This window comes from Anser cygnoides, chromosome 8 (assembly GCF_040182565.1).
Source record: "Anser cygnoides isolate HZ-2024a breed goose chromosome 8, Taihu_goose_T2T_genome, whole genome shotgun sequence".
Classification (NCBI taxonomy): domain Eukaryota; kingdom Metazoa; phylum Chordata; class Aves; order Anseriformes; family Anatidae; genus Anser; species Anser cygnoides.
The window spans coordinates 11,745,437-11,772,206 of record NC_089880.1 but is presented as its reverse complement, the minus strand read 5'-3'; the positions used below and the strand labels follow the sequence as shown (position 1 = coordinate 11,772,206).

Genomic DNA, 26,770 nt, shown 5'->3' with positions numbered 1-26,770 from the left:
GGGCTGGGTTTCACTGTAACACTTGGCTGATGTGTCCCTGCGGCCCCCCAGCCCTGACCGAAGGAAGGGGATGGTGCCTCCCCAGGGGGCTGCGCTCGGAGCTGTCACCTCCCCAGGGGACACGCGTGCGGGGACGGTCTGGGTGCGATCTCTTAACATGTTTTCCCCATTCTCCATCGTGTCCCTCCTGGCTTGGTATGGCCCCCCTTATCCTGCCTGCACAGGGTTGTGGAGCAACGCACAGAGCGGCGAGCTCACTCGCTCAGGATGGCGGTGTCCCCAGGGTCCCCAAGCGCCAGCCCCACAAGTATCCAGCCCCACAAGTAACCAGCGGTGCCCCCTGCCCCAGGCTGAGGGCGGTGGGACACTGCAAGCCCCCTGCCCTCCCCGTGGCCGCGGGGCCGTGTCCCCACTGGGCACAGTGCCGCATTCCTGGTGTGGCAGCGCCACCTGGTGAGGTGGCCCCGCCGCCGGGGAGCTGCCCCCGGGGGCTGCGCTCAGCCTGGGGGACTGCAAGGGGAGGTGGCCGGGGGGGGGCCGCCAAAGTCCCCCCGCTCCCTCCGGGGGTTTGCCCACCGCCACCTGCTCCTGCTGACCTGCCGGGACCAGGTGGTCTTCCAGAGTGCCACCTCAGTGCTTTTTTCGTTTTCCTCGTCCTTGGAGGGGGCTCCAAAATTGGGGGTCTGAGGCCCAAGCCCACCGACGCCGGATGGCTGACGAGGAACCCAGGGTTGCTCCGTCCAACATGACCATAGCGGGGTCTCCTAAGAAGTGTCAGGCGCCACCTGGGCACGGGAACGGGTACCCGAGCGGGGAGAGGGGAAGGACATCATTTTGGGATTGCCCCAGTGCATTGGCAGGGCTGGCACCCGGAAACGCCACGTGTCCCTGGGGGACAGCAAAGCCTGAGCTGTGGGGCTGTGCCAAGGGCCTTGTGGTCCCCAGGAGCACCGCGTGTCCCCGAGGGTCAGCGCTGGGACGAGCGTGTCACAGGCAGCGTGGCGCTCCGGAACGCGTCCCCGGGATACAGCAACATGACGGCCACCGGTGAGTGACCTTGGCTGGAGGCTTCGGGCCCGCCAAGCACACCCTGAAGGGGACAACACGGGAGGGAAAAGCAGTATCCCTTAGCCTGGGTCCTCCCTGGGACACAGCTGTGCCCTCACGCAGGTGGTGCCTGCCCTCCCCTCACACCCAGATCTTTCAGAAAGAAGCAAAACCTCTCAGGACAGGGGACTGCTGATGCTGCCTGCTAGTTTGGAGGAAATGCCACGGCGTTCATGCCCAGCCTCCCCAAACCACAAACCCTTGGTATGTAGGAAGAGGCCACTCAAGTTTTCCAGGCCCCCCGTGCGGCTGGACTGAGTGCTTTCCGACTGCCCTGTGTCGACAGCCCACAGCACAAGGGCACAGGGGGACCCCAGTGCACAGGTCCCACCCAATATCACATTTTCCTGAGAGCTGTTCTGGCCCAGCTCTTCCCTCTTCTCATCTGTTGGTTCCCATCCATCTTTCGGCAGCACAAAGCCCACACAACTTCCTCTTCTCCCCCCTGCAGCAACCATAGCCTCTACGGACATGGGGCTGCTGCTGAGAGATGAAGTCTTTGTCGACTTTTTCAACACGTTTCTGAATCTTCCTGTAAGTCTGCTCCTCACCCTAAAGGCCGGGGCCTTTCTGAGCCTTTCTCAGGTGAACTTTTGGGTTCTGTGTTAGAAAAATTGGGACGACGCCATACTTCGGTTGTCAAGCCAGGGAAAGCTGAGGACTTCAGCTCAGAGGAGATGGAGACAGAGGGATGAAGAGGAAGATGGTGCCTTCTCTGCCGTGGGGATGGGCTCTGGGCTCCCCCACCACCCTGCATCCCTTCCAGCTCTCCCCTTCCTTTCCATGCAGGTGTTTGGCCAGACGCCCCTTTACACCAGCAGCACGGGGCAGTGGGACCTCTGGCCAGAGCTGCCCAGCCACCAGGTGAGAAAACATCCCCTGTGAGGAGAGGGGAGGGTGAGGAGGAGGGAGGAAGGGCGCCAGGCAGGGAAGGAGATGGTTCCTCATTGCCGAGGCTGTTGTTCATGCAGCCGGGGGGGTGATTTCAAACCAGGCTTCACTTGGCTTTTGAGCCCCGGGAGGAGCATAAGCCATGGAAAGTCAGGGCTCTGGGAAAGCAGGCAGGGGGAAAGGGGGTGAGGCAGCAGGGATGCGGGCAGGGGCTGCAGCACAAGCATCGCCCTTCCTCCTCCACGCGGGGATGGCTCGCACTGCTCTCTGGCAAACCCCATAGCACGGGCCCCTTACTCACCCCAATTCCCCCGCACGAGCCGGCTCCTCGCTCCCAGCCTGATCCTCTCCTGGGGGCTGCGCTGCAGGATGCCAGCCCCCCGGCTTTGCTGGCCTGGCTGGCGAAGCACCGCCTGCCTCACTTCTGCAGATCCAGCCTCTGCCTCCACCTCGTCCTCTGCCAGAAGCTCCTGGGTTTCGTGCGGTCGGAGGAAGCAGGTGAGTCATTGTGGCAGGCACGGGGAAAGGGAGCGGGGCTTCCTCTCGCCCGGTGCCTGCTGAGCACGGCACTGGGTTGGAAAGGCAATGCACGCCCCATTTTTGGGGTCACAGCAAATCCCAGGCAGGATTTCCATAAAACAAATGAGGTTTCACCCCTCAGCCGTGCTCCTGTTTGTACAGGCTTGCTGCCTCCGTGGGGCTGAGCTGGAATAGCTGCTTAGCAGCAGCTGCAGGGTTTGTAAAAGCAGTGCGTGGGTGAAGCCGGGCTGGAGAGCAGCTTTAGATCCAGGAAAGGGGTCCTGGCATTTTGGGTTTGCTGCTGTGCAGGATGCACAGAGTTCTCGCACCGTTTTGGGTTATGTGCCTCATTCAGGGCATCCTACACTGGGAAAATCATAAAATCGTAGAATCGTGCAGGTCGGAAAAGACACTAAAGATCAAACGCAACCATCAGCCTGGCCTACCAAGTCCCACCACTAACCCATATCCCTTAGTACCACAAAATACCCCGCAAACCTACAAAATAACCTGCTAGCTTATGCCCTGGTCTGTCCCGACAGCACCAAGAGTGAACTGTGCTCGGTTTGCCCTCATATGAGCCTCCCCAGACCAGCAACATCGTGAGGCACGGCCACTGGGAAGAACGCTATGGCAGCTGGGATGCAGGCTTCCATTTCAGAAAAAAAAGCAATTTATCAAGGCTCCTGTGCTCTGCTCTCTCTCTCTCCGACAGAGAAACTGCTGAACTGGCGGAGCGCGGACCGGTGGCTGCTGGAGAAGTGCATCAGCGGCAGCCAGGGCATGTGGCGCTTCCGAGCCTCCACGCAGGGAACGGCAGGTGGGCACGGGGTGCTGCCCGGCCCCTCCGCAGCCCACCACGGGCGTGCTGCCCTGCAGGGCACCGGCACAGAGCCAGGGGCGTGGGTGAGCACCGGTGGGACGCGAGATCCTGCTCTGGGAGATGAGGCAGCAGCAGAGCCCAGCTTGCACAGCCCTGGATCTTCTCCACGATTTCGTCTCACTTTATCCAGGGCATCTTCCCAGCTTTCTCTTAAGTCATGGGCTGCTTTGCTCGCCAGCAGGCTCCCAGAGTAATACCAAGCCCTTCACGTCAGTCTCTTGTCTGATCCATAGGGGAGGAATTGACCAACTTCTGGCTCAGCACCGAAAGGCTACTGGGGCTCGACGAGTCGGACGCAGCACAGCAGGACCTCTACCTGTCCCTGCTCCACAGGCTGAAAGCCACCCACCTGTGCGAAGGCTCCAGCGTCCTCACCCTCTGCGGCACCCTCGCTGGTAAGGACAGGAGCTGGTGACAAATGGTGACCTTCCAGGGGGGTGGCCTGTTCCTGGCTGCTCCCAGGTGGAGATGGGATGCCAAGAGCAGCTGTGCTTGGCTGGGCATCTCCCCTGGCACCACCAGGTCTGGATGGAGCTGCCCCTTCATCGTCATCCCCTTCATCATTTCAGGGTCATCACGCAAAGTCAGGCACGTCGGGTCCATTGGCACCCGGAGGGAGATGCTAGCCAAGATGCAGCAACGGGCCCTGTTAATAATTCAGAGTTACTGGCTCCCTAAATTCTTCATCCAGTGCAAGATGGGCATGGAAGAAGAGAAGTCGTGTTGGCCTCTGCTGCAGGAATACCGGGAGCGGTTGGCGCAGGGCACCATGCAGGATCCCCCGGGCATTTCGGATGATCTCTTCACAATGCACATTACGAAGAGCCAGGCCTCGTCAAGGCCCTACTGCAGCAAGAAGGCCAAAGAGGAGATCTGGGCTCTTGTCAAGGAGGGAAGAGACACCCGAGAAGCGAAGACAAGCTTTCAGACACAACCAGAGAGGCAGCCAGGGCCAGCTGGGAGCGTGAAGGGATCGCAGCCGGGTAAAGAGGCTTTGGGACTGGGTCCTGCAAACGCTGCCTTTGGGGGCGAAGGAGGAGCAACCTCTCCCAAAAGACCTAGACCCAAGGCAGAGCTGGCCTTCCGTCTGGAGGACCTCTGTGAAGAGAAAGTCCTCTCTAGCCTGCGTTCCTCCTCTGCACCTCTCGCCAAGCTGCCGACCCCAAAAAGGCCGGCCAAGACCCTGCGCTTCCTCCCCTGGGCCCTCAGCGCGGACAGCTGTGCAGGACGGCCCTTCAGGGACTTCTTGAAGTGCCAGGGACAGACCACGGAGACTCGTCTCCTGGACCTGTGGCACGACCTGGAGGAATTTCTGCCTGTGGTGCTGGACCCCAGCAGAGAAAACAGTTTCTTCCTGCGCCATTTGATCGCAGACAGGATACGCAAGACCTACCTGGAGGAGAGCGCCGTCCAGCAGCTTCCCCTGGCGGCGAGGACCCTGCAGGGCCTGCGGGACCACCTGGCTTCTGGGGAGTTCACCCCCTGGATATTCAGAGCCCAGAAAGAGATTTGCAAGGTACAGGGCAGCAGCGGTCGGGTGGGGAGGTACCGCTGGCCTTCACAGCCTGGGCTGGTGCGAGGACTGCGGGCATGTTTAGAAAGAGAGGTATTTGGAAAATGAAGATGAAGAGAGACCAGGGAGGACAGAACTTACGGTCACAAGTCGGCTTGTGCTGGAAGCAGTGACCGAGACGTGTCAGGCCAGCGGAGAGGAGCATTCCCATGGGTTTTCGTGCCGAGGAGCAGAGGCAAGCAGTCATTTAGCAGCTGGTGACCTCGGCTAGATGCACGTGCCACAGGGATCACGGGACAGCGGCTGGCCCTTTGCATCTGAGTCACTGCTTCCAGCACAACAGGATTAAAGCACATTTTTAAAGCACATTTACAACCCAAGCACTTCTGGGCAATGTCTGAGCAGCCCAAGGGGCCAGCCCCTGCGTGCAGCCCCCAGCAAAGCTGTTCCGGGCATCTCGGTGGGGTGTAACCTGCCCATGGGGGTGCCAGTTTCTGGTGGGAAACAGGAGCACCAGCTGAGGCAGCCACCTCTGCTCCTCCCCAGGTCCTCTGCGTCTTCTATGAGAAATTTCTGGCTGATGACGACAAGACCTTCCTCCAGTTTATGGTAAGGGGGATGCACGGGGATCATGTGCATCCTCAAGGGGTGTGCAAGCACCATTTGGGATGGAAAAAGGTGGTGAGAGGGAGGAGAGAAGCCCAGTGTTAGCTGCAGTCGTCCAGCAGCAGCCCACAGGTCAGCCTCTGAGCCACGACCCAGCCCAGAAGCAGGGAGAGATTTAAAAGCGATCGTCCAGGGCAGGCACGGGTGAAGCCAGCAGCAAGTTGTGCAAAACACTTCTGGGAATTAATTCTCCCCCTTTTTTCCTGGTTCACAACAAATACTGCTATTAATCTGACTCATGGGCAGCCACAAATGTGTACGTCCCTGTTCCAGCATGAGCGGTGCCTGGCCAGCATGCTGGGGAAGAGGGCGTGCAGCCTTTTGGCCTCTGATTCAACCACACTCAAGTTTTCCACATGTTTCTTTCCACTGTGTAAAGCCATGCTTTAAGAAAGCAGAGTCACACGAGCACTCATATTCCCAGCAGCAGAAATCCCATGTTTCTCAATGCCTTCCACCAGGAAGCCTTGCAGAGAGAAACTTCAGAGCATCCTGCCTGTTTGGGTCCCTTGCACAACCCACACAGGCAATTCTGCTTACCACAACTAATGTCTTCGGTCTGACCACTAGGATTTTCCCCAGATTGCAATGTAAATTCATCAGCTGGTCCCAGAAATGATTAGGACAGGCTGCCAGGGGCAGTGCCCCAAAGACCTGGCTCACAGAGATGTCAGCACCACAGTCAGCAAGAGCCGAGCTCTTATGGAGCAGTAGGTTGGCAGCTGTCGGCTCCTGACCCTGCTCATTAAATGCTCTTGGTTGTAACCTAATTAGCTGCCCAGGTTTCTAAGCATCCCTTGTCGGGGAAATTACCTCTCAGAGCACACGCCTGGCTCGGGAGTGCAATTAGCGCTTCAGCAGGTTCCGAGGCCTTGCTCTCCGCAGGCACCATCCCCTAAGCCAAACTCATCCCGGCCCTCACGGCACTGATGTCAGAGGAGCTGCTCGGGAGCTTGGCGGGGTTATTTTTGGTGCTTGCTCTCAGCAGCATGCAACTCGGTCAGCAGACAGCCTGTCTGGCCCTGCTGCTCGGCCAGTCGTGCAGGCTGGTGGGGAGCCAAAACCTGCAGAAGGGTCTCAGCGGGATAGCGGGAGGCACTCCTGGGACACCGGCCAGAGCCAGTCCCAGGACAGCAGCCAGCAGAAAAGGCACATGAGCTTACCTGTCTGCCCGTGACACCTCCAGAGCTGTTTTTGGCCCTCCTGGCTGGTTGTTGACCCCTTTAGGAAAGCTGCTGCCTTTGGCTGCCAAGCCATTGCCAGGGTGAGCTGAGGGACCTGCTGCACTGTCCCAGCTCTGGCCGCAGAGCCAGCTTTAGGAACAGGATGGACAGGTCCCAGGCTGATGCTGAGCTTTGTGCTCACATAGATTTCTTCCCGAGATCTAACTTGGATAGGTTTGTACCCCCAGAAATGTGCAGCTGGCCCGCTGGGTGCAGCTCCTCCGACGGGGTGTAAGGGATGCTCTGTGCTCTTCTTGCTGCAGTCTCCGCAGAGCGATGTCCCAGCACCCGAGGTGCAAGGACATGCTGTCAGGAAAGAGCAATGTTTCCTCCTGTCTGAGCGGATAAACGAATCCTTGAAGCTGAGCCAGGCCTTGCATGGCACGAGGAACTTGGAAGGCCTCTCCTCCGAGCACTGGCGAGCCTTGGCCACTCAGCACCTCCAGCAAGGGGGCTCCATCCAGGCAGAGATGGATCTGGTGAGCGCAGCCGGTAAGAAACGCAGCATCCCAGGGAGAGCATGGGAACGGGACAGAGAAGGGGAAAGGCAAGGCAAGGAGCGGTCACAACTCAGCACTCGGTACGTGCTGAGGGGCTGACCCAGCCTGCAGGAGCGAACCCTGGATCTGTCCCCTCTTCTCTGCCAGATGCAGACTCCCAGAAGACGACATCAAATGAGCCGGCCGCTCAGAAAGCCCAGCTGACTGTGGATAGCCTAAGCAAGGATAATGAGATTTTGTCTCCCAAAAGCCCACCGCTTGGTGAGTCCAGTCCGAGCAGACTAGAAGCAGGGCAGGCTCCCAGTCAGTGCTCCCTTAGGGTACCGGAGGAGCAGGGACCTTCCCTGTTTGCATCCTAGCATCAGGAAAACATCTCCAGAAGGAGAGAGAGGTGTCACGCCCACGAAAGCCATGCCTTTGGGGGTGTTAATCCAGGCTGGGAGCACTTCTCTGAAGCAGAAGCTGAGGAGATCAAACCATGTGAGGGTAAAGGGCTCCTACAGCATGCAGTGTCCCCAGGCTGGGCTCACCATGCAGCTATCATCAGGGTGGATCTGGAGGCAGCCTGGGCTTTTCCGGGGTCCCCTGCCCTAAAGACAGCTGTGAGCAGGCTCTAGCGGTCACCCGAGGATGGAGCCAACACTGTTCTGTTCCCACAGCCGCTGAGCTCGAGAACAAAAAGAAGAGGACTGCTCCTGGGAGAAAAACCAAATCGAGTGCCACAAAGGTCACCTCTGTCATGGTAGAGAAGCCAACTAAAAGACCCAGGTTGGCACTTCGCAGCACAAGGCTTTGCTATTTTTTTTTTTTTTTTTTTTTTTTTGCTATTTACAGTCTTTAAGGAAACAGGGCTTTTCCCACTGCTTTCCCGTAGTGTCTCCGTAGCGTCCCAGTAATCTCCTGGATTTGTCATTGGGCTCACTCAGATATGAACATGGGTGGCCCATGGGTCTGAAGTGTAGAGTGACCTAGACAGAGGGAAAGAAATATCTTTTTTTCTCTCCCAGCCCCATAATCTGAATTTATTCCTCACGTCTTGTGCACTTTGACCTCAGTTGCTCCCTGGCACACCACCTGCACTACAGCTAGGCAGCTCTCAGACCCCAAACCAGCGCTTAAAATCACCGTGACCACACTTAAATCTGTCCTCACTGACCGTGAGGATGTCCGTGTGGAGTCCGACCCCCCTGGGAGTTCTCCAGACAAGAGCCCTGACAGCTCCACATCAGGATATAAATGTTAACCAGGACATGACTAGGAGCAGCTCTTATTATTTATTTTGAAAGTCAGTCTCAGGAGCCACATTTAGACAACAAACATATTTGACCCAGTCCAACAACCTTCAAATAAGGGCTTGCTAACCTTGTAAAGGACCCAAATCCCAGTCTGCTCCCAGCTGTGGTTTTTCCAAAGTTCTGCGCAATCTCTTCAATGATACCTAGGGGAGCACAACCTCCTCCTCCTCCCACCAGTCCTTCTGGGTGTCCCATCCTTACCTGCCTCCCTCCCCTGGCGTCTGCAGAGCTGTCCTACTCCACTTGCAGGTTCTGAGGTCTCTGGCAGAGACCTGAAGTCCTGCCTCCTCCTTATCTCCTTAGAAAAAGCCTCCTCTTCAGGCTGAAACCAAGTCCTTTCCTGGCCCATCTGCTTCACAACCCCCAGCACCACTGACCCATGTGTTTCCAGCTCTTTAGGTGCCTCTGGTTGGAGAAGCAGGCTATTTTCCAGGTGGGAAGCAGCACAGAGGTCACATCTCCTGGTATCTCCTCCGCTGCAGGCACTTTGTGAAGGTGCTGCACAACCCTGCCCACCTGCACTACTTCAGGCAGTTCCTCGAGGAGCGCAACGCAGATGAACCTCTGCGTTTCTGGATGGCCATGGAGAAGCTAGTCGCAGAGCCCAATGCCAAGACGAAGAGCGCCCTCATTAGCAGCATCGTCAGAAATTATTTCCACGGTGACATCCCAGCTGGTAGGCACCATCCCACCCTGCACTTTACTCCAGCCATGATGAAGGCTTCTTTTCCCTGACCTAGTTGCAGATTTTAGATCCTCTTGCAGGGGCTTGCCAATCCTCCTTTCCCTGCCCAGTGTTTTCTGAGGTCTTCCACCGCCACGTATTTCTAGGAAGGTGCTCTACTTCTGTGGCAGGATCTCCTGGCCAAGACCTGCAACCTGCAGTTCCTGTGGTGGCAGAAATAGCCCTTCCCTACCTCATCTCCTTCAAATGCTCTCGGAGTCCCAGTTTCACTCCCAAAATATGCAATTAGCACAGCATAGAAAGGAAAAGAGATGAGTACCAGATTCTGGGGCAGGCAGAGACAGGACAGGGTGCCACTTGCAGATGCGAGGGTAGGAAGAGCTGTCACGGTGGCTCAGGGATGGCTGCTAGCAGCAGGTAGTGACCATGTGTCTCTTCCAGAGGAACAGCTGGACTGCCACTCTTCTATCATCAAAGAAATCAGGGAGGCTGAAGTAGTCACACCCTTCATGTTGATGACAGCCCAGGTCTTTGTCCAGAAAGCAATGGAAAAACGATGGTGAGAACCGGGCTCAGGCTGACTCCTAGCTCCAGTAGTTACACATGGGAATGCCAGGTGACAGACAGCAACTGCTACAAACCTACTGCCCTATGGGCTGACAACGTGTGCATCCAAATCCCAGCCAGACCCTCACCCCAGCAAAACTGCCATTGCAGCTGCCGAGGCGCTTCCAGCCCCCCATCCCTTTCTCCATCCTCCTCCAGGAGCAGGATTCCTGTGGGATCCCAACCACGGGGCCATCCCCTCCCAGCTGCTCCCCATCCCATCCACTAAACCACTGCCCTGCTCGTGCATCTGGCCACCTCTGATGCTCTCTGATCTCCCATCTGGCAGGTTTAAGGAGTACCAGGATCTGTTTCCCCCGAGTGACACACCCAAGTCTAACCTTCGTTTGCGGCACGGGATGGGGAACTTCACGACAGACAGCCTGGTAAGGAAAGAGCCTCCCTGCTGGCAGGCTGGGGTGTTGTCTAGGAAAGAAAGAAAGAGGGGAGATACTGTGGGTCAAGAGGTGCTTAAATAAATGGAGTGAAGGGGGTCAGAATTGGGGCACTCCTGGAGGATTGCAAAAAGCAAACAAGATAAAGCCTTGTTCTTACAAGGTCTGGAGTCCTGCTCCGTGCAGAATTCACCAGATTTAGTCAGGAGTGGCTAAGCAATTCACACTACCACCCCAGGAAAACACAGAAATGCCAAAAAATAAAAAGCAAAGATGATGAATCCCACGGCCAAGCCTGGGCTCTGGTGCTCCAGCAGGTCTCTGTCTGGGAGCAAACCCCACAGTCAGGGGCTGGCTCCCCAGGACTGTGCCACCAGCTGAGCCGGGCTGTGCCGCATCTCTGCAGAGGTGGGCCTGGTTCGCCATCCACGACATCGTCAAGAGCATCTGCAAGTTCCATCGGGAGATGAACAACAACAAGTGCCGCATGGAGTTTGAGAGTTTTCTGCGGAAGGAAAGAGAAAATGAGGAGGAAAGTAAGGCTGGAGTCCTGCCGCCCCGCTCCTCTCTCCCCAGGACAGTCCCAGCTTTAGGGGAGGTAAATGGAGGAAGCCTGTGGCTCCTCAACCAACCCCATGTGCTGAACTCCAGGTGGTCTCTGCTGGAGGTATTTAGAGAGCTGGTGATGCAGGTGTTTCAGGATGCCAAATATTGTGCGCAGAAATCTTGGGTGATGAGGCACAGAACTCTGCACAAGCAACACAGACGTTTACATACTCATGCCATGGCTGGTCTTCTGGTGCCTAGTCTCCACCTGCTGCCCCTTGGTTCTCTGCTAAGCCCGTGCAATAGTTATGGTGAATCACTCTCAAAGCAGCAAAGTAAAGGCAACAGTTTGCAGGCCTTCCACAAAAGCAGGAGGCACTAAAAGAAGCTAAGGTGAGATAGGCCAAAAATACACAAAAGGAAGTGATTTTCCATGCATCACGGAGCTGACCTACAAAGGGCAGAGCCAGATCAGCTTCAGGAGGAGACTGGAAAAGCCGGTAGCAATCATTGAAATTGCTGGATATACAGGAAGCCCACCTAGATCAGGAAATCCTTAGAAACAAAAGCATCTGGAAGTTGGGGAATATTGTACATTGGGGAAATAACAGATATTTTACCTTTCTTTCTCCCTCATAATCCACTTGTGGCCTCTGTCGGAGACAGGATAACGGCTAGGCAGACTTTGACCTAACCTACTGTGGCCATCCCCTATGAAAACAATGAACAAAAGCACCCCGTGAGTGCAAGGAGGAGGATAGATGGATGGAGGAGGTCAGTGAGCTAAGGGAAAAGCACACTAGGTGGATCTGAATTCCCTGGGGAGCCCTACAGGCTGCAGGAAGGCTGTAGGCCACATAGGTTGAAAGGCCCTCAAGCAAATTCCTCGCACGCAAGAAAAGCAAGCAAAGGTTAGGGGAGGGAGCCAGGTATAGCTCAGCATCAGATGCCCAGCCGGCCTCAAACCAGCGCTGGGAGAAGCAGGACCCAAACATCTCGTCCCCTCTCCCAGACCTGCCCGCCACCTCGATGCACAGCAGCAGCACCGTGAGCATGTTACGCTCCCACGCCGTCTCCAGCAGCTCCCTGCAGGACAAGGACATGGCTCTGGTGAAACGCCAGCTCTTTAACAACCAGCTCATTACCGTCAACTTCCTCGTCGATGACCTCCGCTTTTATCTGGAGATCGACAGGTAAGTGCCCTTTCCTCGGGCACTCAGGTGCCAGCAGTCTGCCTTGGCTCAGGCCCAGGCCCAGGCCCTCCCTGAGCGTGGTGCCCGTCCCTCGGTAAGGGACAAAGCCTTCCCTCAGTAAGGGACAAAGCCACCCACAGCTTCTTCACACACCGGGGGCTCTTCTGCCACCCCAAAACCCCCTCAGCACCTCTGTGCCAGACCAGGATCTGGACACCACACTGCAGCATGAGATGACCAAAGCCTGTTCACTGCCTACAGTGAGCCTGCTGGTGGTTACCCACCCTGTTCAACTGTCCCACACCTCTTAGATACATATTTTTTTTTGTGGCCCAGTAAATACATAGCCAAGCAGGAACATGCCTGCCTAGTATCAAGGCACTTGTCTCAGAGCAACACCTGCAGGCGTGCTTTTGCAGGTTTTCCAGGCTGGCTGATTCGGCCGAAGCTTTGGCAGCCCGTGACAAGCGCTCAGAAAAGGAAGTCGCCTTTCTCAAAAGGAAAGCTGCCATCATCAGCAAGCTCTTCCTGAACTCCGACATCCCCCCCAAATTGCGGGTAAGGTGCTGGCACCCACCCGGGAAACCTGGAGGGGCTGCTGGCTGATCGTTGCTCAAGACCATCACATTGCAGCCGTGAGGGAAGAAACCAGACAGGGGTTGGGTCTGCTCCAGCCAAGCATGCTCTGAACCTTCAGGACATGCTCTGGAGCTTGGGGAGCTCCACGTGGGCTCCATGGGAGCTGATCTGTCACCAGACCCACGCTAGCACTTGACCCATACCTGTTAAGAACAAGCACAAGGGCATGGAGATGGTGAAATCCCCTTCCTGCTGGAGAGGCAATGGGACTGAAGCACCAGGATGGGTGCTATAGTCCAAATCAGTCCTTTCAGTCTCCACAGGTCAAAGTCACCACTATCCCTCCACAATGCACCCACCTCTTCCCCTAGAGTAGCTGCGGCTCTGCCCATCTTCCCTTTGGAAAGCACAGTCTTTTTCAAAAAAGTCCAGGGGGGATCCAGCCCCTATATTCAGGACAGTCAGCCAGGACTTCAGTAGCATCTCTTCTTAGAGACAGCTGAAATGCCAGGGGGGTTAGGGAGAGGGATGTGCCACCAGGAGTGCTACAAACCTACAGACTGCTCTGGCTAAGCACGGTCTCTTCCGTGGCCAGGTGAACATCTCTGAAGATGACAGAGACCTAATCTGGAGCCTGTCTTCCAAGGGGTTGCTGAACCGCCTCCTCTACCACAGGGCCAAGGTCACCCTCCTCCCCATCCTGATACACTTCTGGAAAAGGTACCTGTCCCCTCCCTCCGAGGCGGCAGAGGCTGTACGGGTGCCAGCCTCTTTCTGCAGCCACCTGGCTCCTCTGGCACAAAGAAAACACAGACGAGACCCTCCCCAGGAGCTCAGCTGTAGACATCTGCTTGGGGGGTTTGATGTCCCTGACTCGAGAGATTCTCACACAGGTTCTGCAACTGGAAAGTGATGAAGAGTTTTCGGATCTCCACAGTGGAGAGGGAGCCAGCCTCGTTGCCCAGTATAAAAGCCTGTTCCGAAGTATCTGACATCTACAATCCAAGTAAGATGAGTGCCTGTCCCCCTGCTCCACGTTTGCCCTGTCTCACTGTCCCAACACAGCCAGCTGACCAAGGCTGGGCTACACCAGCACCCTGTGGTGTGCTCTGCTGCTTCACCCAGCTTCAAGGACTACATGGAGCAGACCTTGTTAAAACCATTCCTTCCACTCAAATCCAGTCAAAATCACCCAGTGGATTTTTTAGAAATTTCTTTGGGGATTAGAGAAGCGGGGGCAGAGAGTTCATAAGCAAAGAGCTGTTGCATAAGTCTTGGTTTTTGAAGGAAATAAGTTAAAAATACCCCATATACACACTAAAACAGAAATTAAAGCAACTAATCCTTGGGTTACAAGTCAGATGTGAGCAGGAAAAAGAAAAGAGACTGCCCAGAACTGTGCAGGCAAGCACCAGGCTTAGTGGCATTACAAGGAGGATGCTTTGAACATCGGGAATGGAGAAAAGGTTTCATGAGGATGCGAGGTGACACTCACTAGGATATCTCTAGGGAAAAAAAATTCTTTTCCCCTCATCCACTTATTTAGTTTCAATATACTAAACACTAAACTGTGAAAAACACAAAGAAAGCGCTGTTAAGTGCTGTCACTCTGCCTGACAGCCTGGCTCCTTGACTGAATATTCATTTGGAAATTGTCTAATTGATTTTTGATTAGAGGGGAAACCAAAATAGGCACGTACTAATCTTGCTTTGACGGCCGAGTGGGTGTCAGCAACGCAGCGTTCTGCTCCCGGTAATTTGTCACTGTCAAATTCTGGTTAAAATCAGCACGGCTGGAGGTTTTTTGATGCAAACAGGCAGGTGCTTGAGCTACAGCTCAGCAGCCGAGCCGGGGTTGCAGACCCTGTGCTGCTGCCTTCCTCCCTCGCTGCACCTTCCCAGCCATGTGTGCTAGCTCAGACCTCGGGGTTTTGTACCTCGCTTCAGACCCTTGCTGTGGTCTCCCTGCTGAGGTGCACAGCCAGCTGTTGACCCAGGAGGGAGGCTAAGGCAAGCCAGAAATCGTATTATTCCTGAGACAACTTCCCCACTTACCATCCAGGCTAGTGAACAGAGTTACCCCTGCCTTCCCCACTGTGCTCCCAGGGCCTTCTCAAACAGAGCTGCAAAACCTTGTTGCTGCTGACCTCCCAAAGACAGGGACCAAACCTAACCCATCACAGGCACGGTCTCTGCTAGCAGCAAGTCAGAAGCAGCATGTTGCACAGGAGCTGCCTGCTGTGTCAGCTGGGGAAAAAGCAAGTGTTTGCCAAGGTCTCCATGAAAGCGAAGGGGACACGCTGACATTGACCTTACAAGGAAGATCCTCAGTGCAACTCTTCTCCCCAAGCCACAGCTCCCTGTAGTGCCTGCCTCTTTGCAGGGCTGAATATCATGGGGACAGATGTGCCTTCTCAGCTCTGTGTCATTTCTCCTGCCCTATCCCCCATTCAGCCCGGTGGGGTAGGGATGGACACTGGCACACCCCGGTGCAGGGCTGAAGCTGTCCCAGCTCCAGCTGCTGATGAGGAGCAAAGCAAAGTGACACACAACCCCCAGAGAGCTGCTGCTTCTGACTGTGCTCATGCCTTTGCCACCTTCTGCTCGGGACATTTTCTGCACCTCATCGCACTTTCATCAACAAACTTTATCTAACGATTTGCTTTGCTGACCTTCACAGCGTGCTTTTCTGCTGGGAAAAATAGGGTGTGCTGCCTTAAAATTGCTAAGCAAGATACCCGCAATCCCCTGGAGAGCCCTCCTGTCGCCGACGTCTCGCTTTTTCATATTTTGGTTATTACTTTGCTGTGCAGACAGAGGGTGCTGGGCGGGCAGCCTGTCGCCAGGCGTCACTGCGGCTCTGCCCTCGGGCTCTGCACAAGCCCGGTGGGACTCCAAGGGGACACTTCTCTCCTCCCTCCTCCCCAGGCAATCACGTTGTCATCGTGTTCACGCTCCTGGGAGGGATCCGCATCCTGCTGCCACAGTCCCAGAAGAAAAAGGAGCTGCAAAAGGAGCTGCTGGAGGAGCAGAGGGGTGAGCTGGTGCCGCGAGGGTTCCTGCTCCCGACAGCAGCTCCAGCTGCTGGGGTGAGAGCCCGGCTTTAGGGCTCCCCGCGTCAGCCACGATGGGGAGTTTGTGCCTGTTGCTTTTCTCAGATTCAGAGAAGAACCACGAGAAACATCGCCCACCCAGCAAGTCTGTAGGGGTACCTGCAGGGCAGGTAGGTGGCTGCAGGGGCAGCCCACCCCCCACCCCCCAGCAGCGCCAAGGATGGGGTCCAAGAGCAAGGGGGCATTTCCCTCCCTCGCTGCCCTCCCCGAGCTTGTGCCGCAGGTGCCAGCAGCTCCACCTGAAGTGGCTGCTGCTGCCCCTGGACGGGCTGTTTCCAGCCCCAGCTCTCTGCTATCTCTCCCAGTAACACTCACACAGTCTCCAGTTGCTGAATGTCCCCGTGCCCTAAGCACAGCCCCGTTCACACCATTCACCCACACATCCATCAGCAGCAGCCGCCGATGCAGAGCTTCTCCCTTCTGCACAGGCTCAGGGGGAAGGACAGATACCCCAGCACCCTGTCCACGCTGAGCAGGGCAGGGAGGTGCTCCAAGGAAGCTGAGCAGCGAGGACACGCCACGTAGGCTGCACTTAATCTGCAATAAGACCAAAAAAAAATAAAGAAACCGACAGCATCCTCCAGCCTGCCTGATAACACAACACCGGTGGTGGCTTGCAGGGACGTGCCACAAGGCGCATTGCCACCTGAGGAGACACCCATGCCACACAGCAGCCTCCTTCCCCTTGTTTATCTTTAAAAAACCGCGTTGCCCATGGCTGAGACCCAGTAGCTAAATAAATCACATCAGGTGTCTAGCAGGACAACACTTTGGTGTCTTCCCCAAGAAATGTGGGAGGTACATTTTGCTGGAGGGGCTCAGCTGTCCCCAGGGTGGTGAGGTGGTGCCCGTCTTGCCAGAGCCTGTCCCCCCCCACCCCCCCCAAGTCAGCTCATGCCTGATTTGGGATTTTGGCTTTTTCATTATTATTTTAATCAATATCCAGTGCACCTATTTTTCCCAAGCACTAAGCAAACCCTACTGAACACCTGCACTTTCCTGCCTGATGGGAAGGAAGAGTGGCTCTGCCGTGCCACCAGGAAGCTGCAAAATTCCCCAGCGTACTTTGGACATGATTTCATTGAAAAATAGCCCAGGACCTTTAGCACGCCTTGCCTCGCCTCTCGCAGCTCCCACCCCTGCAAGCTCTGCCATGTAACTTGAAATCTATTTTTAGCTATGCTTTAACCCTCAAAACCTAGAAGGCTGCATCCTGGCAACAGCAGAGGTGTATTTAAGGCAGGAGATAGCATTTCCTATTTGTCCATTATGATTATCAACACTTGGCTTCTGCAGAATCAAACAAGCCAACCCAAAGTCCAACATTTCTGTAAGTGAGGAGCTTCCTGTTGCCAGCTCCTCAAAAAACCAGCCAGCTCCTCAAAACTTGATTCTGCAACTTGGTTTCGCCCCAAGCCTCCAGCCCCAAAGCTAGCTGCGTTTTCACGTGCCTTGCACTAGCACTTCAGCCCTAAAGGCACTGTCCCTGTAGCGTGAGCCCAGCTGAACCCCGTCCCCAGAAGGATTCATGGATGTGGGGCCTCTGGTTTAGGCATCCTGGAGTGCTCTCCGCTTCCAGGGAGGGCTTTTCACAGCCTTTCAGAGCTACCAAGTCACAGCCCTTTGGTACCATGGCAGGGTGATGCAAGAGGGCACAAAGGTTGCGGCAGCCTGGAAACGTGGAATTTTTATAGGACACTGTAGGAGCCCAGCCCATGGCCTCACCTCATGCACCCTGCTCCCAGAGGGCTGAGCCCCAGGCACACATCTCTAGGTGTCCTCCTGCTTCCTGGCCATGAGAAAGATGGGGAGATGAAAGAAACAGAGCAGGGAAGATAGGGGAAAAAAATCAAGACAGTGGCAAGAGGAACCAGCATGGGCCAGAGCGCATTTTCCAGGACACACACACACAAAGTGCACAGCAGCCTGCAGTCAGGCTCACACACAGCCCTGCCTGCTGGTTTGCAGCTGCATAAAAATATAAGCACACACAGCTAAAGGGATGCAGAGCTCCGTGAGGCATTCTGACAGCCACTCGCTTGTCAACGGGGCAGGTCAAAAACATCCACTCTGAGTTCTGCACACACGTAAGCACTGAGGCTCATCTTTGCACATCTGCTCATCCATGAGATCCTCACCCTCGCTCCACAGGAGTAAAACAAAGTAAAAAAAAAAAAATCCACTATCCAGCCCATTTCACAAGGAACTGTACACTTCCAAGGAGAGGAAGCCTTCAGCACCCAGCAGAGCTCTGGACTGCCTTCCTCTCTCAGGTAGAGATGGGGACCTCATTCATAAATGTGTAGGAAACATTTTTCCAAATTTATTCCCAGTTTGGTTCTGCATAGACTAATAGAAAGAACAATAATCACTTAAAAAAAAAACACTAAAAATCCTTTCAACAGCTGGAAAACATTTCCATAAGCAACATATAATAATTGTGCAGCCCCGTGAGAACTGCTGGCAGAGAAACAAACAAGCCTTTGGGCCATCAGGATGCCACCAGGCTCCAGAAATGGGTCTGTGCTGCTCAGCCCCAGTAGCAGAGCTCCAGGCTGCTGCATATGAACAGCAGGGCCGGGCACCAACAGCATCTCTGCTTCTGGCCGCTGTGTTCAAGGAGTGGAAGGAGGGAATTCACGTCTCGACAGGGGTACACGGGTGGCTCATAAGTGCCATCTGTAGAGCTCCCTGCTAGGAAACTCCTTCATCAGAGTCCCTGGTTGGCAATGCTTGGGCTCTTCTCCTGCCTCTTGCATGGATTGGGAATATGGGGTCTGTCCCAAATCTCCTTGCTGTCTGTAAGAATCAGGGAGGTGGGGACAGGCAGTCACGGGGGACCTGGGCTGGCACTCAGCCTGGCTCTTTGCCCAAGCCCTTGTCCTTACACCAACCACTTTTTCCAAAGCACCTTTAATTTCTCCATGCTCTGTACCTGCATGTGCTCTCTCCCATCTCTTTACCCAATTTCTTCAACTCTTTTTTTCGGCTGAAGAAATAGGGAATAAAAGGAGGCAGAGCAAGTGGGGATTAGCCATGGGATGTGAGGCAACAGCCTCCTACAGAGGAGGGTCCTGAATGTCTACGAAGTGGCTGTATTCGGGATGCCGGCGTAAACAGTTGTAGACATAAATGGTCAGTGCTGGAAAATGCTTCAGGAAATACTCAGCATAGTCTCCTGTTATTTCATCAATCCTGAAACAGAACAAAAATGAAGTTTTTAGAGCACACCCAGGGAGTCCAGGATGCCCTGGTTCCTCCCTTGCATAGAAAAAGCCATTCCAGAGGCTGATAAAGCAGGAGGATTTCCTACGAATCCTTGGGCTGTAACTTTTCCCTTCCCCAAGTTCCGGGCTCCATCTTTTTGCCACTTCTCCAGCACCTCTAGTGCCTAATTCCACCTGCACCTTCACAGAAAAGAAGTGGTGGCCAATGGCCTCAGTGAAACCACGGCTCGGGGTTAACACCACCACGCCACGGGGACCGCCGACCACAGAGGCAAGATGCCCGTGATTGCAGAGGGTTGGAGAGTCAGGACCTCCCAGCAGGACCTCCTGACCCATTCAGAGCACCTCCGCACAGTGACCGTCAGCCCTTTGAAAACAGCAGCGAGGTAGACAAGGAGGCTTCTCAAAGGTGAGATATAAAGATACAGTCCCTCATCACTGAACAAGTCTGGGAGTCAGATTTTGTTTCAAAACCTCAAGTCTAGTCCCTTGAGCAAACTTCACTCTTACCCTCAGGAGGGGCGTTCTGAGGACTGATCGGGCTGCTAGCTGCCAGGACACAATCTCTCCCACACCACTGCTAGAGGAGACAGACTGTCTAACAAATTGTGTTTTGAGGGACTTCTCCCACATCCTGGCTACATTTTGCTCTCAAAGTGACCAACTCTCGCAGATTCCTAGGTGTCCCCAACAACACAGCTGTGGCGGGCAAAAAGGTGGAAACATCTACCTCTTTTTGGGGTGTTCATCCAGGTTTCTGATGAACCTCAGAAGGTCTGTGATGCTGTTTTTATAATAGAATTTTTTTCCATAACTGGATTCTTCCATGTTACGCAGAACCTCTGGATGAATCTGAAAAAAGCTGACAGGTTATTCCCTACCTTTCCCCACCATGGAAGTAGCACGCACGCCTCCACTTATCACAACTGCTGCCTTCCTGCAGAGGCATCATCTTGCGTGGATAAGTCTTGTGACACTTCAAAGTAGGTTTGCCAGCATGAGCAGAAGACTTCACTCCACAGGACACGCACCGTGCAAACCCCTGACTCTGCAAAGGGCTTCCTCTCCTGCCTTGCCAATGCAGGACGTTATATTAGGACTGCCAACATGGCATGGCAGATTTCCATGCACGTCTGGAGGACGGGACCATTGAGGGACACTCAGGCTGCCCTGCTGAACCACACCTGCCAGATCTCACACTATGCACAATGCCTTTCCAGGATGCTATCTGCAAAACCAGGCCCGATTTCACTGCTTTTGAGCCAAAGCAAACGCTTTTGCCAGAAACTTGCTGGCAACAAGGGCCAGAGGTTCCTGTCTTAGGGGTCACCAATAAGTACCCTTGAAGGTTTGCCCTTAAACCACCATCCCCAACTACGAGGACGGATGCCTTACATTTGTATAGGAGTGCACTGTATGAACACCACCACTTATTTTGATCTGGGAAGTCAAAGGGTCTGTGCAGACACTGCACCTCTATATTCTGTGGTTGTATCTGCGTGGGGCTAGCTTTTCCTCCTTATGGATGTCAGACAGAGCCTGTGAAATGCTCAGGGAAAACTTCTGCTGGATAGCTAGCACAAGCCTCACATCGATCCAAAGAGAAGATGCTTACCTGCTCAGTCCAGCACGGGTAAGGACTGCAAGTATTAAGAGCTTTAAAAGGACCTTCATTCCTTTGTTGATCCTTGATTTTATTCCAGATACTCTTCAGGAGGTTGAACCTGCTGTGGAACAAGAAGCTTTGTTAGCTGCATCAGAACATCGCTGTCTCCAGCACCACAGGCAAATCCCATACCAAGAACGTTCCTTTACTCCTAGGACTTACGTCTGTTTGCTCCAGAAGTAGGGGTGTTTGCTCAGACCCTCCCATCCCTGGTCATCGTGAGAGGCCAGGCGCTCTATAAGGTCCAGAGCCTCCTCGTAATCTGGGGAATCTGCATCCAAATCCTCGATACTGACTTCACAAAGGGGTTTCCTACCCCCTGCTAAGACATACTGCACGAGCCTGCTGAGGTCCTGCAAGGAAACACATCACTGCTGACACCCAAGACGCATGAAGCTTCTTACCAAAGGGAAGAAGTGGGAGCAATGTTTCTAAATGAGCAGAATACACGTGTAGACACGCACCTATAGGCGTGCACAAGTACACAAACACAGACGGGAACCCTGAAGCTGTGTGCACAAAGACAGAGGGGTCAGGCTCTGTAATCCTGCTCCCGAGGTGTCTGGGGGGGTCCCAGCACCAGCCACAGCCTTGCATCCTAATCACTGCCATTCTCACATGGGGTTTGCTCTTCTACGGACTTGCCCAAAAAACAATGAGTCTTCTAGCTGAGGATGCACAAAGGCTTCCACTAGGATTCTCAGTGAAAGAAGATATCAGAAGTAGCCAAAATTTGAAAGCATATATTGATTTGGAGTTACCATTACCTCTAAGTCTGAGCTTATAAGTTCCTTTTTGCCTTCAATCAACTCTCTGTTGTTATCAAAATCCGCCAAGTAAATTTTGCCAGCTAAATCTGAGGAAATAAGAGAAAATATCAACAAGTGATGGCAGAGAACCTTAATGCAAGTTTGTCACCGCGTTCTGGATGGGGCCCTTCTTTAGAAGACATCCGTGGAAAGACTTGCTGTGAGTTAAGCTACCCACAAAGCCCTGGCAAGGCAGGCAGATCTAATGAGGCATGTCAAGCTGATCTATTCACTCCCCCAGGACTGTCAGGCAGCCCACCTGTACTTACCCAAAGAGAACAAATGCCACAGACATCCCGTTCTGCATAAAGATACCTGCACTGGTGTTTCATACCTGACCTGGGGCAGGGGGTGTTAGAGAGCTACGAGGCACCTTCTCTAAACTGTAGGCAACAGGAAAGCAAAACAAAAACAGTGAGAACACAAAACAACCTATCAAGAAGTTGGTGGGATGCAGAGCCCGGTGAGCAAACCCAAGGGAGTGCAGCTCTCTCACTGCCTGGAAGATCATCTTCAGTATGCCCTTGTAATCCTTTTCATCTTCTGGATCCTGCAGATGTTCTTCAAGGTTTTTCTCCCAGAGAGGGAAGCACAAGTACATGTAGCCTCTTTCCTTCTCAAACTGGAAGAGCTTCAGTAGATGTTCGCAGCCACCACACTGGTCGAGGAATTCCTTCTCTTCGCTACCCTCTGCACTGAGGAGTATTCTTACTGCCACTTCTGTCCCACCATGGAGCCCCAGGTAGATGCCACCCTGGGAGGTGCTCTGAATTCTCTGACGGACATACTGAAATACCTTTAGTTTGCCAATCATGGGCCGATATATTCTATGAAGGCTTTGCAGCTGGCTCCTCCAGCGTTTGCTCTTTGGCTCCCAGTTTTTGTAGCTTGCTGGGACATACTTGGCATTGTACTTGCGAAGAAGACGTTGCATTTTATTAGCATAGTTCCTATTTGCAATAGCAATAAGTTCCTCAATGTTAGTCCTTGCTCCTTTTTCACACAACATCTCTGCAATGTCATAATCATTTTTTTCCACAGCCACCATCAGTGCTGTTTTGCCATCCTCATCTGCATCATCGATATTTATTTCATCCTTGTCCAAGAAAGCTTTCACCAAACACGGGTTCTGCATTTCAACAGCTAGGATGAGGGCAGTTTTCCCACTTTCATCTTTGCATCTGACATTAACGCCACAGTCCAGCAGAAAATGGACTATAGAGATAGCCTCAGATGTTTTCCTGTCTTGGACCTTGAGTGCATGGATCAAGGCATTTCTGTCTTCATTGTCACAAATGTTCAGATCAGCCCCCATCTCTTGGACAAGAGTTTTTACAATTGAGAAGTGGCCCCTCCTACAGGCATCCATCAGTGCGGTCCTACCCCCTTTGTTCAGTTTCTTCTTCTCCTCACTGGTTACCCTCCTCATATTCACGTCTGCCCCTTTGCTGTGCAGGTATCTCAGGGCTTCCTCGTGTCCGTGCCAAGCAGCCTCCATGAAAGCTGTGAAGCCGTTGTCGTCACGATCATTGATATCAACCCCATAACCAGAAAGGAGCTCCAGGATTTCCACGCTTCCCACAATCGCTGCCGCAATAAAGGCGGTGGCACCGTTGTCCTTCCTGGCGTGTGGACACGCGCCCCTGTCCAGCAGGAGCTGGACCAGGTCCTTGTCCCCAGCCTGCGCGGCGCTCTGCAGCGGTGTCCAGCCGTTGCCCGCTTTGGAGTTCACGTCTGCCCCTTCCTCCAGCAGCTCCAGCACCTTTTCTCTTTCAAAGTTTCTCAGGGCAGCGTTTAGCTCGGAGGCGAGGCCACCTGCAGCCTCCATGCTGGGCGAGGTGGCTGCCTCCTGCGCCCCGGGGCAGGCTCGCTGTGGGTTACCCGGTGTTTCGGTGGTGTTTTCGGGAGGAGAACACAGCAGGCAGGCAGAAACCGGCATTTGCATACGCGACATGCAGGACCGTGCGTAACGTATCTAAACAAATCAGAAAAGGGGCAGAGCAGCTTTAACTAAGAAGCGTAAATTCACAGTACTGTAACCCTCGGGAAAGGCAGACATCTTGTGTTCGCATAGTTTCATCTCCCCTCCTCCCCCAAACCACAAAGCAGCAAACGAACACCGTATTTCGCTGATTTAGTTACTCCTGAGAAACACAGTGCATCTAACTCTCGTGCCTTTTGCTGCATGCAGACAAACGAATCATTGCTTTCAGAGGACCCAAAGCACCCCGCTCTCTCCTTGAAGCTGGGGGGTCCACGAGGCAGAGCTGGGTGTGGGCAGGAGCAAAGGAGAAGGCACGAGGGCTCTCCAGAGCACAGCAGATGGCACCGGGCTGGAAAAGCAGCACAGCATCCCCCCGGCACGGCCAGGGGCTGCAGACAGCAGGGGACACACGGATGCTCTCACCTACCGCGGACCACCGCCGGCACAGAGAACCTGCAAGAACTGGAGAGGGAAAGGGGTGGTGGCGAAGGCGTCCGAGGCGGAGGTTTACGTTTGTTCTGCCCCTTTCTCTGCGTCTACTTCCTCCACCAAGAGGCAGAGCTGCAGACACCCTGCCCAAGGAAGCACAAAGGTCTGGTCCCCTCCCACTGGCCTGCAGCCAGACACGGCTGACACGCAAAGTCACACAGCCCTGCCTGCCGTCACCCAGGGCCACCGACCCCAGCAGGAGGGGACAGGGACCCCTGCCCTGCTGCAAACCCAGCGGCAGCTTAAAGCAACTCCGAAGCCAGGGAGCAGCTTTGCCCAGCAGCACTGCAAGCACAATTTCTCCTCCCACCGTACAGAGCAGTGCCTGGGAGCATTTCATCCGCTTGTGGGGAGGGCTGGGTTTTTTTGGGGGGGAGGGAAGGGGTGTTTGGGGACATTTCCGCACAGGAGAGAGGCTTGCAAACCCTCTCTCAGCAGCGTTTCAGAAGCAGAAAGCACAGAGATGTTAAATGCACCAATACAGGTCTTTGGTCGAAGCTTTTCCACGCCTTTTGGTAAATCCATCCTGATGGCCAAACCAGCCGAGCTCCTGGGTCTCGCCCAGACAATCACCATGCCCCAGCTCCGTACCCGGGCTGTGCTGGAAGCAGGCAGCTGCCCCCTGCATCCTTTTGGTGCCTCTCACCCCAGCATCACCTTTTGTATTTTCCTCCTCTCCTACAACAGCCCCCAAGATAGCCTGCCGGAGACCGAGCACAGCTTCTTCTCCTCTTCCCCTAAGGGAACACTGCATTTTAGGTGACTATGGACAACTGTCGTGGCCCTGTTGTTCACAGGCAGTATGCCAGCAGATGGGTGCATTGCAAGGATTGTGAGGCCAGCTGTCCAGCGATGACACCGCCCTCTCCAACCAGAGCAGAGTTTGGGCTCTTGTCCAGTGACTTTGTTGGGTTCCCAACATGCCAGTGGGTTTTGTTGCCGAAGATCGTCATTTTGGATGTCTTTCGTGTAGCTGCAGTGGTAATTTAAGGCTCAGAACCACCTTCTGAAGAGCCACCTTTGGCTCGTAGCGGGGATGTGTTGCAGTCCTTTGACCCATGCAACCTGTGATTAAAAAATCCAGGTGACAATACATAACACCAACACCACCTAAGTAGAAAAAAAAAAAAGTTCCCATCAGGAAGCTGATTTAAAGTAGCTCCCTGTCTTATGGTGGAAGGATGGAAGGCAGCCAGTTCTGACAGACATGCCATCAGAAATGGCTCCCAAAAAATAAAGCTGTAAATACAACTGCAGGCAAGGCAGAAGAACAGACTCAGGATGCCTTCCAGACAAACAGCTTTGTGGTGACCGCACCGCAAACGCTGTGCTGTGCAGCACGACAGTAGTTAGGGTAGCATTAACGAAAATGAGAAGCCAAATTAAGGACAGGGAAGCCTCTCGCTTGAGGGATGACCGTGATCAGCCAAGGGACAGGAAGAGTGACGGCCACCAAGTTCAAAGGAGCTGCTGCTCTCCCCTGCTGTGATTTACCTTCTCCCTCTGGTCTCGGGGAAGGAAAACATTGCAAAAGTCACACCGCCACAGCAGGCCGTGTCCCAGTACCCTGCAGCCCATCACTACAGGGCTTTTCCCACCTTTTGCTGCAGCTGGGCCAGCACAAAGCCAGAAGCAAGGTGCTTGCAGCCATCAGGCAGAATTGCTGTGCATCTGTACTCCAGCAAAGCAGGGCTTCCCCAGAGCAAAGCATGGTATTCCCCAGGTTTTTTTTCCCCAGCAAAGCTGGGTTTCCCCATCTCTCCTCCCTGATCCAAATTGCTTTCGCGCAACAATAAGTTTAAGTGCAACTGGGCAATTTTTGGGGAATAGAAAGGTCTCAGAGGCTTTTTAAAGCATAGGAGCTTTTGCAGAGTGCTTGCTTACCCCCTGCAAGACAGGGGCTCAGGAGATGACCCTCCTCATCCTCCGTGCTGATGGATATTCACCCATGTCACAACCCTCCCTTGAGGCAGCATCCACGCACTGGCTACCGCCCACAAAACCATGAGCTGAAACATGACAATAAAAACTGCCTGCCAAAGTTAAAATAATTTTTAAAAGAAACTATGAATAGTAGGATGGGTTTTTTTTTGTTCATGTTCCTTGTGCTTGCTTCCTTATTATATTTCTAAATGGGAACATCCCGGGGCTTATATACTTGGCCATGCTGCTGGGGCTTGCTAGAACACAGCCCTGGAAAATAGCCTGCAGAAGAATGTGACCCAAGCCCTTGTGGGGGCAGCTAGGAACACAGGAGCATTGACCAAGGTTCATTTTGCAGTGAAGCGTTGTTACACTTTTCACCTGCATTTGCTGGCCTTTTGGGCTGCTGCTCAACCCTGACCAGCGCAAAAAGAGCAGCACATCCATCAGCAAGAGCGGACTCAAAAAGATGTAAGGGCAACATCCAGGTGTGCAGAGACCCCACCAAGCAGGGCACCATCCCCAGTACCTGGGCAAGAAGAGCAGAGCAGCTCCTCAAAAGGCATCCAAGATCACCCAAAAAGATGTCACAGCAGGCGCCATGCAACTACCGGAGCTTAAATGCATTTTCCCAGCTGGAGGTGGTTCCCAGCAGCACTTCTCCCAGCTGTTTCTCATCCCGTGCCCTTCCCCACAGGTTGTGCCCAGATTACAGCACATCAGAGCTGGCTTGGAGCACAGGGTTGCAGAGCTCAGCTGTGTGCTCAGCACCCCTGCAATGCCAGGAAGCAGCAATACTGCCTTTCACTTTGTATCATGAGGCACTGTGGGGGCAGGAATCCTTGCACGCAGCAGGGCAGGGTTGGAAACCTTGGCATTTAGTTGTGCATGTATGGGGACGGGAGGTAAGCCGTAAGGAAACCCATCACATGGGATTTGGGGAGCTTTAGGAGAAGGC

The 26,770-nt window shown here is 54.1% G+C and overlaps 2 protein-coding genes and 1 long non-coding RNA gene across 8 annotated transcripts; 1 reads left to right on the top strand and 2 right to left on the bottom strand.

The window, feature by feature from the left end:
• Positions 1 to 944: 944 nt before the first annotated feature.
• RGSL1 (regulator of G protein signaling like 1) lies at positions 945 to 16,275 on the top strand. Of its 3 annotated transcripts, none has more exons than XM_067001329.1 (22): positions 945 to 1,047; positions 1,559 to 1,641; positions 1,897 to 1,971; positions 2,367 to 2,496; positions 3,233 to 3,337; positions 3,634 to 3,795; positions 3,970 to 4,916; positions 5,460 to 5,522; positions 7,066 to 7,294; positions 7,450 to 7,563; positions 7,962 to 8,070; positions 9,080 to 9,273; positions 9,724 to 9,841; positions 10,178 to 10,274; positions 10,690 to 10,819; positions 11,842 to 12,022; positions 12,442 to 12,580; positions 13,197 to 13,321; positions 13,495 to 13,607; positions 15,530 to 15,637; positions 15,760 to 15,824; positions 16,143 to 16,275. In XM_067001329.1, exons 1-22 carry the CDS (start codon positions 1,035 to 1,037, stop codon positions 16,215 to 16,217), a joined length of 3,375 nt encoding a protein of 1,124 aa, XP_066857430.1. In that variant the 5' UTR covers positions 945 to 1,034; the 3' UTR covers positions 16,218 to 16,275. The 3 variants fall into 3 exon arrangements, with proteins under 3 accessions (XP_066857430.1, XP_047910167.2, XP_047910168.2); XM_048054210.2 differs by lacking the exon at positions 945 to 1,047 and adding an exon at positions 1,171 to 1,311; XM_048054211.2 differs by lacking the exons at positions 945 to 1,047; positions 1,559 to 1,641 and adding an exon at positions 1,183 to 1,311.
• LOC125181008 (uncharacterized) lies at positions 8,911 to 13,211 on the bottom strand. 2 transcript variants are annotated; one of them, XR_010833134.1, is made up of 5 exons: positions 12,961 to 13,209; positions 11,450 to 12,804; positions 10,444 to 10,788; positions 10,230 to 10,314; positions 8,911 to 9,811 (listed from the first exon to the last, which is right to left on the bottom strand). It is a non-coding gene; the product is annotated as an uncharacterized lncRNA (long non-coding RNA). The 2 variants fall into 2 exon arrangements; XR_010833132.1 differs by having other exon boundaries at positions 11,450 to 13,211.
• A 1,740-nt stretch (positions 16,276 to 18,015) lies between the features above and the next one.
• On the bottom strand, positions 18,016 to 24,286 carry RNASEL (ribonuclease L). Of its 3 annotated transcripts, none has more exons than XM_013199459.3 (7): positions 23,828 to 24,286; positions 21,849 to 23,391; positions 21,375 to 21,463; positions 20,770 to 20,960; positions 20,557 to 20,665; positions 19,672 to 19,793; positions 18,016 to 18,909 (listed from the first exon to the last, which is right to left on the bottom strand). In XM_013199459.3, exons 1-7 carry the CDS (start codon positions 24,227 to 24,229, stop codon positions 18,774 to 18,776), a joined length of 2,592 nt encoding a protein of 863 aa, XP_013054913.3. In that variant the 5' UTR covers positions 24,230 to 24,286; the 3' UTR covers positions 18,016 to 18,773. The 3 variants fall into 3 exon arrangements, with proteins under 3 accessions (XP_013054913.3, XP_013054914.3, XP_047910171.2); XM_013199460.3 differs by having other exon boundaries at positions 20,557 to 20,668; positions 23,824 to 24,284; XM_048054214.2 differs by having other exon boundaries at positions 20,557 to 20,668; positions 23,828 to 24,283.
• Between the last annotated feature and the right edge of the window lie 2,484 nt (positions 24,287 to 26,770).